The sequence below is a fragment of the Sus scrofa genome, chromosome 7 (assembly GCF_000003025.6).
Source record: "Sus scrofa isolate TJ Tabasco breed Duroc chromosome 7, Sscrofa11.1, whole genome shotgun sequence".
Lineage (NCBI taxonomy): Eukaryota > Metazoa > Chordata > Mammalia > Artiodactyla > Suidae > Sus > Sus scrofa.
In genome coordinates, this window is record NC_010449.5 from 52,682,795 (window position 1) to 52,697,938 (window position 15,144).

At 43.7% G+C, this 15,144-nt stretch overlaps 1 protein-coding gene across 1 annotated transcript in view; it reads right to left on the reverse strand.

The window, feature by feature from the left end:
* ALPK3 (alpha kinase 3) overlaps window positions 1-15,144 on the reverse strand; it is a 51,434-nt gene that overhangs the window by 15,453 nt on the left and 20,837 nt on the right. The window contains exons 4-5 of the mRNA XM_021098900.1: window positions 13,790-13,907; window positions 11,978-13,205 (exon numbers count right to left, since the gene is read on the reverse strand). Of these exons, the coding sequence (XP_020954559.1) occupies window positions 11,978-13,205; window positions 13,790-13,907 (1,346 nt within the window). The remainder of the gene's footprint in view (window positions 1-11,977; window positions 13,206-13,789; window positions 13,908-15,144) is intronic.

Below are 15,144 nucleotides of genomic sequence, written 5' to 3' on the forward strand. Positions count from 1 at the left end.
AAAAATAAAGTGTACAACTTGATGTTTTGATATAGCTATATACTGTGAAATGATCTCCACAATCAAACTCCTCTTTCATTCTGAATACAGGTAACATGTATGTTCTCTCATTTTTTTTTTCTTTGTGAGTCTTGCTAGACGTTTATCTATATTACTGACATTTTCAAACAACAAAATTTTGATTTAATTTATTTTTCCAAATGTTTCTTCTCTCAGTTTCATTGTTTTCTGCTCTTTTTATTATTTCCTTCTGCTTGCCTTGGGATAATTTTGTTCTTCCATTCCATTTCTACTTCCACTTCTAATTTTTCAATATGGGAGTTTAGAGTATTGATTTCAGATCTTTCTTAATTTACTCCCCCCCCTTTTTTTTAAGGGCCACACCCACAGCCTATGGAATTTCCCAGGTTAGGGGTCAAATCAAAGCTGTAGCCACCAGCCCACAGCACAGCCACAGCAATGTGGGATCCAAGCCACATTTACAACCTAAACCACAGCGCACAGCAACACCAGATCCTTAACCCACTGAACGAGGCCAGGGATTGAAACTGCATCCTCACGGATACTAGTTGAGTTCACTACCCTTGAGCCACAATGGGAAATCCCCTTTCTTATTTTCTTTTTTTTTTTTTTTTTTTGGTCTTTTTTGCTATTTCTTTGGGCCACTCCCTCGGCATATGGAGGTTCCCAGGCTAGGGGTCGAATCGGAGCTGTAGCCACTGGCCTATGCCAGAGCCACAGCAACTCAAGATCCGAGCTGCGTCTGAGACCTACACCACAGCTCACAGCAACGCCGGATCGTTAACCCACTGAGCAAGGGCAGGGACCGAACCCGCAACTTCATGGTTCCTAGTTGGATTCATTAACCACTGCGCCCTGATGGGAACTCCTTATTTTCTAATATAAATATTTCATGCTATAAATTTTCCTCAAGACACTGATTTGGCAGCATCCAAAATTTTGATATGTTGTATTTTCACTTGCATTCAGTTCAAAATATTTAACATTCCTGAATATAATCAAAGCCATTTATGATAAACCCACAGCAAATATAATACTCAATGGGGAAAAACTGAAAGCCTTCTCACTCAAATCTGGAACAAGACAGGGATGCCCACTCTCACCACTGCTCTTCAACATCGTTTTGGAAGTCTTAGCCACAGCAATTAGACAAACAAAAGAAATAAAAGGCATCCATATAGGAAGAGAAGAGATCAAACTGTCACTGTATGCAGATGACATGATTCTATACCTAGAAAACCCTAAGGACTCAACCCCAAAACTCCTTGAACTGATTAATAAATTCAGCAAAGTGGCAGGATATAAGATTAACATTCAGAAGTCAGTTGCATTTCTGTACACCAGCAATGAAACATTAGAAAAGGAATACAAAAATACGATACCTTTTAAAATTGCACCTCACAAAATCAAATACCTCGGAATACACCTGACCAAAGAGGTAAAGGACCTATATGCCGAGAACTATAAAACCTTAATCAAAGAAATCAAAGAAGATGTAAAGAAATGGAAAGATATTCCATGTTCCTGGATTGGAAAAATCAATATTGTGAAAATGGCCATCCTACCCAAAGCAATCTACAGATTCAATGCAATCCCTATCAAATTACCCATGACATTATTCACAGAACTAGAACAAACAATCCAAACATTTATATGGAACCACAAAAGACCCAGAATCACCAAAGCAATCCTGAGAAACAAAAACCAAGCAGGAGGCATAACTCTCCCAGACTTGAAGAAATACTACAAAGCCACAGTCATCAAAACAGTGTGGTACTGGTATCAAAACAGACAGACAGACCAATGGAACAGAACAGAGAATCCGGAAATAAACCCTGACACCTATGGTCAATTAATCTTTGACAAGGGAGGCAAGAACATAAAATGGGAAAAGGAAAGTCTATTCAGCAAGCATTGCTGGGAAACCTGGACAGCTGCATGCAAAGCAATGAAACTAGAACACACCCTCACACCATGCACAAAAATAAACTCCAAATGGCTGAAAGACTTAAATATACGACAGGACACCATCAAACTCCTAGAAGAAAACATAGGCAAAACACTCTCTGACATCAACATCATGAATATTTTCTCAGGTCAGTCTCCCAAAGCAATAGAAATTAGAGCAAAAATAAACCCATGGGACCTCATCAAACTGAAAAGCTTTTGCACAGCAAAGGAAACCCAAAAGAAAACAAAAAGACAACTTACAGAATGGGAGAAAATAGTTTCAAATGATGCAACTGACAAGGGCTTAATCTCTAGAATATATAAGCAACTTATACAACCCAAGAGCAAAAAAACCAATCAATCAATGGAAAAATGGGCAAAAGACCTGAATAGACATTTCTCCAAAGAAGATACACAGATGGCCATCAAACACATGAAAAAATGCTCAACATCGCTGATTATAAGAGAAATGCAAATCAAAACTACCATGAGATACCACCTCACACCAGTCAGAATGGCCATCATTAATAAATCCACAAATAACAAGTGCTGGAGGGGCTGTGGAGAAAAGGGAACCCTCCTGCACTGCTGGTGGGAATGTAAACTGGTACAGCCACTATGGAGAACAGTCTGGAGATACCTTAGAAATCTATACATAGAACTTCCATATGACCCTGCAATCCCATTCTTGGGCATCTATCCGGACAAAGCTCTACTTAAAAGAGACACATGCACCCGCATGTTCATTGCAGCACTATTCACAATAGCCAGGACATGGAAACAATCCAAATGTCCATCGACAGATGATTGGATTCGGAAGATGTGGTATATATACACAATGGAATACTACTCAGCCATAAAAAAGGATGACATCATGCCATTTGCAGCAACATGGATGGAACTAGAGAATCTCATACTGAGTGAAATGAGTCAGAAAGACAAAGACAAATACCATATGATATCACTTATAACTGGAATCTAATATCCAGCACAAATGAACATCTCCTCAGAAGAGAAAATCATGGACTTGGAGAAGAGACTTGTGGTTGCCTGATGGGAGGGGGAGGGAGTGGGAGGGATCGGGAGCTTGGGCTTATCAGACACAACCTAGAATAGATTTACAAGGAGATCCCGCTGAATAGCATTGAGAACTATGTCTAGATACTCATGTTGCAACAGAAGAAATGGTGGGGGAAAAACTGTAATTGTAATGTATACATGTAAGGATAACCTGACCCCCTTGCTGTACAGTGGGAAAATAAAATTAAAAAAAAAAATATTTCCCTATTGCCTGTAAGATCTTCCTCTTTGACCCATAAAAGTGTGTCATTTAATTTAAAAGTGTTTGGAGACTTTCTCTATTATCCTCTGTCAATGATTTCTAGTTTAATTCCATTTTTGTCAGGAGAACATACTTTGTATATTTCAATGATTTTATATTTGTTAAGGTTTGTTTATGACCCAGGATATGATCAATAGAATACTGGTGAATGTTCTCTAGGCATTGGAAACAAGTGAGTATTCCGTTCTTGTTACACTAAGTATTCTATATGTTTGTTAGATCCAGTTAGTGATAATGCCATTCAGTTCTTTTATATTCTTACTGATTTTCTATCTACTAGTTCAACTGATTACTGAGAGAATCACTGAAACTCCAACTATAATTGTTGATTTGTGTATTTCTCCCTTCAGTTCTGCCAGTTTTGCTTTATACATTTTGAAACTCTACTGTTAGGGGAAAATTCATTTTTGTTTTCTTGAACTGAATCTTTTATCATGTAATTCACTACTTTTCCCTGATAATTTTCTTTGCTTTGAATTTTGCTTTTCTGATATTAATATGACTAGTCCAGTTTTTGATTGATTAGTGTTTGCAATGTACATATTTTCTATTATTTTATTCTTAATCTACCTATATCATTAGAATTGAAGTTAATTTCTTATAAAAAGTATAGAGTTGGGATTTTTTTTATCCATTCTCACAATCTCTGTCTTTAACTTTGTTTAGACCATTTATATTTAATATATTTGTATATATACATATATATTTAATATAAATATATTTAATACATCTGTATATTTGGACTTACATCAATTATTTTATTGTTTTCTATTTTTTCCCTCTGTCATTTCTTCCTCTTTCCTCTTCTCAGTTTTCTTGTAGATTATTTGAAAATTTTTAGTATTCTATTTTCACTTACATATTGTGATGTTTACTATATTTGTATAGTATTTTAATTATTGCTCTAGGGTTTATAATACCTACACTTAACTTTTCACAGTCTACTTAGAGTCAATATTTTACCACTTTAAGTGAAATGTAATAAGCTAACCACCACATAGGTCCCTGTAACCTCTTCCCCTTTGTGTTGTAGTTTTCTTACACATTACATTTACATAAATTAACAACTTTAGCAGACAATGTTATAATCTGTTCTTTTTTTTTTTTTTTAGGGCCACACCCAAGGTATATGGACATTTCCAGGCTAGAGGTTGAATTGGAGCTACAGCTACCAGCCTATGTCACAGCCACAGCAATGCCAGATCCAAGCTGCATCTGAGACCTACACCACAGCTCATGGAAATGCCAGATCCATGACCCACTGAGCAACGCCAGGGATCAAACCCGCATCCTCACAGATACTAGTGGAATTCGTTTTCACTGCGCCACAACAGGAACTCCAATCTGTATTTTTTAACATTCAAACATACTTTAAAGAACTCAAGAGGAAAAGAATAATCTATTACATTTACCCAGATATTTACAAGTTTTTTTCTGGTTATCATTTCCCTTTTGTGTGAAAAAATCTACTTTAGCAATTCTTTTAGAACAGGATTGACAGCAATGTATTCTCTTAGTTTCCCTGTATCTTGGAATGTCCTTATATTACCTTCAATACTAAAAAATATGTGGGCTGAATGTAGAATTATAAATTGAAAAATCTTTTCTTTCAGCAGTTAAAAAATATTATTTCACTTCCTTTTTACCTCCATAGTTTCTGATGAGAAATCTATAGTCATTTGAGTTGCTGCTCCCCTATAGTGAACTGCTTTTTCCCTGACTATTTTCAAGATTTTATTGTTGCTGTCTTTAGTTCTCAGCAATTTGACTTTGCTGTTTTTTGGCATGGAATTCTTCTGTGAGTGTTTATTTGGGGTTTGCTGAACTTCCTATTCTGTAAGTTTTGTGTTTTATGCCAAATTTGGGGAGTTTTCAGTCATTATTTCTTTATATATTTTTTCTGCACCATAATTTCTCTTCTCCTTCTGGGTATCCAATGACATGATGGTATTAGACATTCTGATATTGCACCGCATCCCTCAGGCTCTGTTCACGTCTTCTCTTTGTTACTCAAATTGAATAATTTTGATTCATCAATCTTCAAGTGCACTAATTTTTCCTATCATCCTCATTCTGCCGTTGTGCCCACCTAGGAAGTCTTTTTATTTTAATTATTGTATTTTTCAGTTCTAAAATTAACATTTGATTCTTTATGTCTTGTATTTCTTTGCCAAGATTTCTATCTTTCCATTTATCTCCAGAGTGTTCACCTTACTTTTGGTCACTGCTTTAAAGCCAGATATTTCCACCATCTCTGCCATCTTGATATTGGTATTCTTTAACTGCCTTTTCCCAGACAAGCTGAGCTTTTCCTGATTTTCTCATATGCCAAGTAATGTTTACTATATCCTGGATATTTTGAATATGATGAGTTTCTTGTATAAATCCTATAGAGAACGTTAATACTTTTATCTTAGTAGACAATCTACTTGGTTGTGTTCAGGCTGCAAGTTCCATTCACCCTTCTAAGGTTGTAGTTGCAATGTTAGACAGATTTTCAGTCTTTGCAGTGCTGTTCAGCTATGTCCTGTATGTGTGCCACCCAGTGGCCAGTCTGGGACATGGATGATGGTCTCTTAGTTCTTTTCTCAAAGTTTTGATACAAGGTTCAGAACCAGAACCATGCATGAACAGTTTGGGAATAAGCCTAAGAATTTATAAAAGATTTATAAAGGGAGTTCCTTTGTGGCTCAGTGGGTTATGAACCTGACTAGTATCCATGAGGCTACAGGTTCAATCCCTGGCCTTGCTCAGTGGGTTAAGGATCCTGTGTTGCCACGTGCTGTGGTGTAGTTTGCAGACATGGCTCGGATCCCAAGTTGCTGTGGCTGTGGTGTAGGCTGGCAGCTGTAGCTCCAATTTGACCCCTAGTCTGGGAACTTCCCTATGCCATGGGTGTGGCCCTAAAAAGAAAAACAAAACAAAACAAGCTTATGAAGTCGCTTTCCCAAACTTCTTTCTTTCCATGATCTACCCTTTACTTTCTGGGTACCTAGAGTTCCCTTTTCCAGCCCTCTGTCCAGAGAGCTGGAGCTTCACTTACCCCTCTCTATCACATACCCTCACATACCTGTGTCCTATGCCAAGGAAGAAACTCAGGAGAGAAAAAAATCAACCTAGAGATTGATCTCACCCCTCACAGCTTCTCTGAATGGAGGGGAAGATTCTTCTACATTCTCCTCCCTCAAAATTTTAGACTGCTGTCACCTCTGCTACTGTTACTACCAGGAGATCCTTTTCCTATTCTTCAAGTCTAATCTAAAGGGCTTCTCCTGGGAGTTCCTTGGCCCAGTACAGTGGGTTAAAGGATCTGGTGTTGCCATAGCTGCAGTGTAGGTCGCAGCTGTGGCTTGGATTCAATCCCAGGCCCAGGAACTTCCATATGCCATGGGTATAGCTATTTAAAAAATATAAAAATAAAGGGCTCCTCCTGGAGCTCTCTGTTCCTATTGATGATAACCTCTGAGTTTCAGACTGCATTAAGACCAGGCCAGGAAATACTAGAAGGTTTTTTTTAAAAGTGGGAGCGGAGGAGTAAACACTGCCATATCAGTGGTACTTTGCATTCTAGACTTCTTCAATCTGTCAGCTACTATTTGCTTACCAAAGTCACCAGGTAGCTGCACCATGCCTTTTGCACAAGTGTTCCCTGCATTCAACGGGAAACAGATGGAGTAAACAGGGTGGAGTGTTTACTCCATCTCATCCAGAAATGGAACTACCAAAACCATAACAACTAACTTAATACTAGTTATTTTACCTTCTAGTTCTAGATTTCTAGTTGGCTAAATTTTAAGCCTTTGTCACTTTTTATAGCTTCCAGTTCTCTTCTGAAATTTTTAATCTTGTCTTTTTATTTTCTTGAATATAGGATTACAGTTTAGTTTTATAGTTATGTCTGATAATTCCAAAAGTTGTAATATATTGTATGCTGTTTTTGCTAGTCCTTTCTCATGTTTTCTTCTCTCTATGTGCCTGATTATCTTCATTTGGGTGCTGAATATTATATCTGAAACATTTTTAAAACATAGTTTGAGGCTTAAGATGATGCTATCATACTCCAGCTGATTTTTGCTTGCTTTTTCCAGGCACCTAGGGGTACAGTATCTTTTTTGTTTTGTTTTGTTTTTTTGTTGTTTTTTGGGCCACATCCATGGTATGTGGAAATTCCCAGGCCAGGAATCAAACCCATGCCATAGCAGTGACAATGCTAGATCCTTTAGTTTTGGGCCACCAGGGAACTCTACAAGGTATCTTGAATCACCTTAATCTAACTTCAGGGATTGAGATATTTCACCCAAATAACTCAGAGTTAAGCCTCAATTCTGTGAGGGTAATTTGCTTCTGGTTCCCTTCATCCTATGACACAAACCTTCAGGGTCCCAACCCAAAGACCAGGAGGTTTACCAGGGCTACCACTCTTGAGACCATGGGCTCCAATTTTGGCCTCCCAAGTCCTTTGAAGCTGTCTGAAATACTACTGAGTCTCATCCTCTTTTGGAGTAGCAGACAACCCCAGGACAAAAGTTATGCCAAATACTGGGCTCACTGTTCTGGGTTTCCATCTCCTACCAGGCCCTGGGCAAGTGATTCTTCACTTTGTTAGCTCTCCAGCATTTTCAAGCAGAGCTTTTTACATTTTCCTCAGCTCTATTAGTTGCTTTCAGTAGGAAAGTATCTAACTCACCATTACTGGAAGCTGATGTTCACTAAATGTTAGTTCTCTCCCCTTTCTGTCTCACCCCCAAGCCTGAATGATGTTACAGTTAAAGCTAAAAAAAACAAAAACAAAAAAACAAAAACAGAACATAGAAGAGAAGAAAAAGCATTCAGAGGCTTTAACTGCATCTAGGCATGGAGATTAGGTCGGGCAGGTTTGCACTCTTATCTAGACTACCGCCTTACCCTAGCTTCACGCTACTTGTCCTTCCTGCCTCACTTTCACCTACTGTATTTCTATCTGGGAATATTATGAGCATTCTTTTATATTAAAAAGTTGTCTTCAATGTTTTTCTACTATGGCATTTCCAGTAATAAATCATGTACATGCTGCCAACTAGTCTGGCCTCTTCCCAAATGATTTCCCTCATGACCACAAACCTCTCCCTCCCTAGAAACCCACTGCAGAAACATTCACCACCGCCTCTTTGCACTTATGGTTTAAGTCTAATCCCCTGGATTCATTAGATAATTCCTTAAGGCAAGGATCATGTATCTCCCTAAGTTCCCCTCCTTTCATCAGCTCTCAGAAAATACTCATATTCATGTATTCTCTGAAAACCAAACAGCCCTGATTATGGGAAGGGAGTTTCCACATATTGAGATGATCATCCTCAGGACTTACAAAATGTAAGTTTTCTTAGAGGAATAAACAGAGAGAATAGCTTTAAAAATGTTTCAAAGAAATATAAGAGAGTTGCTCTGCCAGAAATTAAAGCTACAATAAGCAAAATGAGATCATTCTGTTGTAAGAATCAGCGAAGAGATTAATGGATTATGATAGATGTATATATGAGAACTAAAATAGGCTTTAGTGAGTATAAAATAAGGACATAAAGAATAAATCACAAACTAGTAGGAGGAGTTCCTGTTGTGGCTCAACAGAAACGAACCCGACTAGTATCCATGAGGATGCAGGTTTTTTGATCCCTGGCCTCACTCAGTGGGTTAAGGATCTGATTTTGCCGGGAGCTGTGGTGTAGGTCGCAGAGGCAGGTCAGATTTGGTGTTGCTGAGGGTTGCTGCAGCTGTGGTGTAGGCTGGCAGCTATAGCTCTGATTTGACCCCTAGCCTGGGAACTTCCATAAACTGCACCTGCGGCCCTAAGAAAACAAAGAAACAAACAAACAAAAAAAAAAAAACTAATAGGAAAAGCTTGACTATTCCACAAAGGTTGAGATTAGGGGAAATTACCTAGTCATTAAGCAGAAATTGAGCTAGAGACTGATGCTATACTATATAGCCAAATCAACTACAGATTAATTTAAAAGTTGAAGGAATTCAAGCACAAAGATTATAAAAACACACATTTATATTTAACTAACCTTGGAATAAAGAAAAGCATAAACACAATGGAAGAAATGGCTAAAATATGCATACTATGGCATCTTATATAACCACTAAAAATGAAGTCTTTCAGATAATTTTTAGGAACTATGAAAAGATGCTCATGACATAATGAGAAGTAAAGAAAGCAGGATATAAAACTGAATCAGGGAGCTCCCGTTGTCACTCAGCAGGTTAAGAACCCAACATAGTGTCCATAAGGATTAGGGTTCAATCCTTGGCCTTGCTCAGTGGGTTAAAGATCCAGCATTGCCACAAACTGTGGCATGGCCATAGACGCTGCTTGGATCCAGTGTTGCTGTGGCTGTGGCACTGGCCACAACTGCAGCTCCGATTCAACTCCTGGCCCAGGAACTTCAATATGCCACAGATGCGGCTATTAAAAAAGACATTTTTAAAAAATGAATATAACTGAATCAGAATAACAACGTAAATTAAGTTTAAAAATAATAAAATACATATACAGAAAGACTGGTAGATATACGAAGATGTCTCTGGATGGTATAATTATAGGTGTATTTTTACTTTTTCCTTTGAATTTTTAGAATTTTCTCCCCCACCCCCACCCCCACCCCTTTTTTTTTTTACCATGGCCATGTTTTTCTTTCATAGTGAGATTAAGATTTTTTAAAAAGATTTGATAGAACAAGAACATAAAAAATGAGTCAAATTCGGCCACTAAAAAGCAACAGCTTCAACATACACATTGATGTTAAATGCATTTTTCACATGTATGATACATTTCACAATGTTTTTGAGTATAAAAAAAGAAAAGAAAAGCCATACAAGCTCTTTGCAGGAATAGCACGGCTTCTGCAGTTAGCCCGTCCTGAGCTTGTACCACCCCAGCCCATTCTCCCCTAAGGAGGGCCTTGCTAGAAAGGATACAGCTATTCTGGCCATGGTATTCCCCACCCTTGTGGGCGGAGAAGCCAGATTCACTCAGACTTGGCTGCCTGCCTGGACTCTTACCAAATCTGCTCCCCAGGGGCCCATGAGGGCCATCTCTGCAGGAGGCCCTGCTGTGGGCTGTCTGGTACAAGGAGCAGTCCCATCTGGGCCACTAGGAACTCACCACTCTATCTGCTGAAATCTCCTGAGACCAGGCATGAAGGGGGAAAGGGTCAGGAACAGAGTCTAGAGAGCTGGGTTTGAGGTTCGCCCCACTCTAAAGTCCTCTGAACTACAGTCCCCACAGACAAACCTCTGCATCCACTGAACCAAAACTGTTTCCCCTGATAATCCTTGAAAGTGGCCTCTCCCTCCTGCCCTCAGGGAAGTTCTCCCTGCACTCCAGGAAGCATCCCTTCTCCGCTGCCCACAGGAGGGTCTACAGCAGCCTGTCCAGGCTTCACAGGCCTCCCTCCACCATCCCAAAGCCCTCCATTCTCTGCCTTGACCCCGCTGTGCAGTGCTCCTCCTGTTTCCTGGGAACCACGCTCCTGCTTCCCGCATCCCAAGAAACAATTTCATCTTAGTTCCCACCCAAGTGCTGTCTCCAATCAATGTGCTAGATTTAGCAAAGAGAAAGACTCGATACTCAGTTCTATTTAAATTTCAGACCATCAGTAATTTCTTAGAATAGCATATCCCATCTATTTTATCCAATGCACCCCTACTCTTGAAAGACCTTTTCTTTCTGCCCCTTACAGGAAACACTGCCTTCTTTCTGCCCCACCACTAAGCATTCCTTCTCTCTAAACTCTGTGAAACAGGGCCTGTCCTCCGCCCCCTGAAATATGAAACGCTGACCGAACAGGACCAACTATTTCCCTGCCGTCAGTCCTCTTGATCCCGCTCCCCTCTCCACCTGCCCCCCTTCCCGACTCCCCCACCATCAAAGTGCTGATGCTGTCACCATCTGCCTCTTCCTTTGAAGAGTGAACGCCCCTCCCCTTGTCTCCCCAGTGGGCTATCTCATCCCCAGAAAAAGACAGCACTCCGTCCTCAGGTAAAGCCATGTGCCTCTGCCTCCCACCACAGCGACACCGTGATCCTCTCACCCTTTGTTTCGTTCTTTAACACACAGCAGGCCCTGTGCCAAGCACTCGGATTCTCACAACAGCCCTATGAAGCAGGCATTATTATTATTTTGGTTTTATAACTTGCCCGGGATCATACAATGTTCACAGTCAGATTTGCACATAGGTATACCCGACTCCAAAATCTTAGATAAAAACCTAGATTAAGCCAGAAGTTCCTGGACACTGGCTCTTTTAAAAACCTTCTAAAAGCATCCAGGGCAAGACCCACTGCACACTAGGCTGCTCCTTAGCCTCCCCTGCCTCCTTCCTCCCCAGAGAACATCGTCTTCCTCTACCTCCCTCTGGGGCACAGTTCCCTTGGCAGTGAACTTCTATGCTGTCAGAGGAGATGGTCACAGTTAGGTTGTGCTGCCCATATGCCTGGCATCTGGGGACTGCCTGGGGCGAGGGCCAAGCCTGTGGTCCCCTGCTCCTGGCTAGCACCCCACCCCACCCCACCCCACCCCCTTCTATAAATACCCCACTGCTCACTGGCGGTCGGGCTGTTGCAGCAAGAGTTTCCATGAGGTCAGCTTCTCCGAGAGGCCTTCAGGCACCCAACCCCCACACTCACCCTTCCTGGAGTCTGGTGGCTGGCACGCCCTTGCAGGGGGCTATCCCGGGTGCTGGGTCTCCGCCGGGCAGGGGGCGTGGGCACTTGCGCAGAGGCCTGAGGTGGGGCCTTTCCTAGACTCTGAGCCCCAGGATCCGGATCTTGACTCAGGGAAGAATCAGTCTTGCTGCTGCTGGCGAGCTCACCTTTGGGCTTCGGAGGAGCAAATCTTTTCCTGTTGAAGGGCCTAGTCTGCTGGGGGGCCGAGGTCGGGGGCTGGCCAGGGGCAGCGGGCCCCTTCTCACCTGCCGCTTCCCCCGGTTGCTTCCCTGAGGGCATCTCTCCAGGTGTCCTGCCACTGGGGGTCTGGGACTCCTCCTCCCCTTGAGGCCTGACTGCCCGGGTGCTCTCCAAGTACATGTCCCTCAGGGAGAAATACACTTCCTGGCCTGGGCCTGCGAGGGGGGAAGGGCCAGGCGCAGGGGGGTTCTGGGCCTGATCTTGAGTGCCCTCGGCGGAGGCTGGCTTCCTGGTGCCATCTACTCCAGAGGACCCCGGGCCCCGTGCAGCCCGGCCTCTGGGCCGGGGCTGAACCTGCTCCACGGCCCCCTGTGTACCACAGGAATCGGGCTTGTCCTTGTTTTCAGAGGAGCGGTGGCTTCGAGCTGCCTTCTCTGCCTCTGGCTTCCGATGATCTTGCTTTGGTTCCTCATCTTTCTTTTTCTTCTTGGCCCCAGACTCTTTCTTGGGGGCTCTCTGAGGCCTCAGCTCCATGGCCTCACAGATATACGTCAACAGCCCGTGCTCCCCATCCTCGCCGTGCTCAGGGGCAGCCTCCCCGTTGGTGGTCACCTCTCCAGAAGCAAAACTGTTGATCAGACCTAACCCTGGGTGCTGACCAGGCTCAGTCTCTCCCTCCTGCCAAGCCACTGGGGTCCCGTCCTTGGCCTCCCGAGGAGGGGCCAGTGGGGTCGGCACCTCAGCCCCGCTCAGCCGCCGCTTTCTCTGGAAGCGGTCCGGGCTGAGCTTGCGCAGGGTGTCAGCCTCTTCCACTGCCTCCTTCCCGTGCTTCCAGCTCTGCTCAATCTCACGCATCTTTGCGGCAGCCTTGCGCTTCAGCTTGGCAAACCAGCGCTGGTGGATCTTGTACTCGGTCATGGTGCCCACCTCCAAGACCCCCGAGCAGGATACGATGCCCTTGGCATTCCGGGCAGAGGCCTGATAGATAGCAGCATCTTCTTCTCGACACCTGGAGGCAGGAGGATGAGATGGGAGGGGACAGCCCCACTCCCCGCAGCCGGGGCCTTGCTGAGCTGAGCATCTACCCCACCTGTGCCAGTCCTGCCCTGAGTGCCACACCCTACCTCCAACATCACCACGTGCAACACTCCCCGTTACGGCTGAGGAAACTGAGGCTAACGAGAGGGAGGGAGCTGCCCAAGGTCATGCTGTTCCAGGAGGGATTAGACTTGGGGCCCAGGAGAGCTCCCTTCAGAAACAGGTGACCCACACAGCCCCTTGGGAAGTTAAGGATGACACAGAAGCTTTTTTTGGCAGCTGACTTCATGGAAAATGTTTCCATGGGTCAGGACCTCCTCTGGTTGCACTCGGCTCTCTGGCTGTCAGAAATACTCCCATCCTGGCCTTAGGAGATCCCGGGCCCTGGCAGGCAGACATGGCCCACCAGGTGGTTCAGCTCAGCAGCAGAACCCCGCCTCCATCCCTAGGTCCTGCCGGGGCATCCTCATCCAGCTGACAGCATTTCCGAGGGCAGGCTTGGGCCATAGGACCCTCAGGAGGACAGAGAGAGCAGAACAGGCCCCTGCCCCTCACCTGTAGAGCTGCAGTGTGTGACGGTTGCCCTGATGGGTGATCTGGTATTTTGGCAAGCCACAGTAGCGGTCCAGCTCTGTGTCATCCTTGTACCAGGTCACCTCTGGCTCCGGGTACCCTACGAAGGAAACAGGAGATTGGGTTGCAGGAAGACTGGTTCCAAAATAATGGGAGGAGAGGACAGGATGCCATGGCTGCCCCAGACCACCTGAAGGGACTGGACTGGCCCACCCACCCCAGGCTTGCAGGAAGAAGAGGACTATCACATGGCTCCGCCTATTTCTAGAAGCTAGGCCTGGTCAAAGCTAAAAACTGTTCCTCTTCAGCAGCTGGAAGGCAAATATAAAGGAGAAACTTCCTAGCCTCTGGTAAGAAGGGAAGCAGGGAGCTTCCAGAAAGTGTGGCTGGTAGTAATAAGCTTCCTCTCTTCAGTGGCCTGTTCTACATCCTCAACTGCAGTAACAGCTCTATGCGCAGAGGTCCCTTCCCAGCCCCAAGTGTCAATACCACTGCCAAGAGCCCTCCTTCTTCCATTCCAGGTTCCTGAACTGTTAGTATTATTTGACGACACAGCTAAAACATCCATCCATCCATCCGTCCACCCATCCACACCTACCTTCCCACCCATTCACTGCTGTGAAACTGACTGAGGTGTTTTCCCTGCCCCTCCTCTCTGGACTTTCACTGTGACAGTCTCATGTCCCTGCCTCCCTGGCCACACAGTTGATTGGGCCAGTAGTGGACACACAATCAGATAATCTAACCCAATTCTTGGACCTAGTATTTGGGAATTACAACCTAGTGACAGTTAACTCTAACGTTTGGAAATAACTTTGAAGGGGTACAACCATGTTTTGCCACATGCACTGAGAAGCAGATGAAGCTGATCTACAGTGAGATGGCAAATGAAGTTGATGTTCAAGACAGAATAAGAGGGGAGTTCCCTTCATGGCTCATCATTAACAAACCTGACTAGTATCCATAAGGAGGTGGGTTCCACCCCAGTCTCACTCAGTGGGTTAAGAATCCGGCATTGTTGTGAGCTGTGATGTAGGTTGTCACAGATGCGGCTGTGGCTGTGGTGTAGGCTGGCAGCTACAGCTCTGATTCGACCCCTAGCCTGGGAACTTCCATATGCCTTAGGTGTGACCCTAAAAAGAAAAGGGGGGAGAAAAAGATAGAATAAGAAAAGGGAGGAGTTCCCGTCGTGGCTCAGTGGTTAACAAATCCGACTAGGAACCATGAGGTTGCGGGTTTGATCCCTGGCCTTGCTCAGTGGGTTAAGGATCCGGCATTGCTGTGAGCTGTGGTGTAGGTTGCAGACGCAGCTTGGATCCGGCATTGCTGTGGCTCTG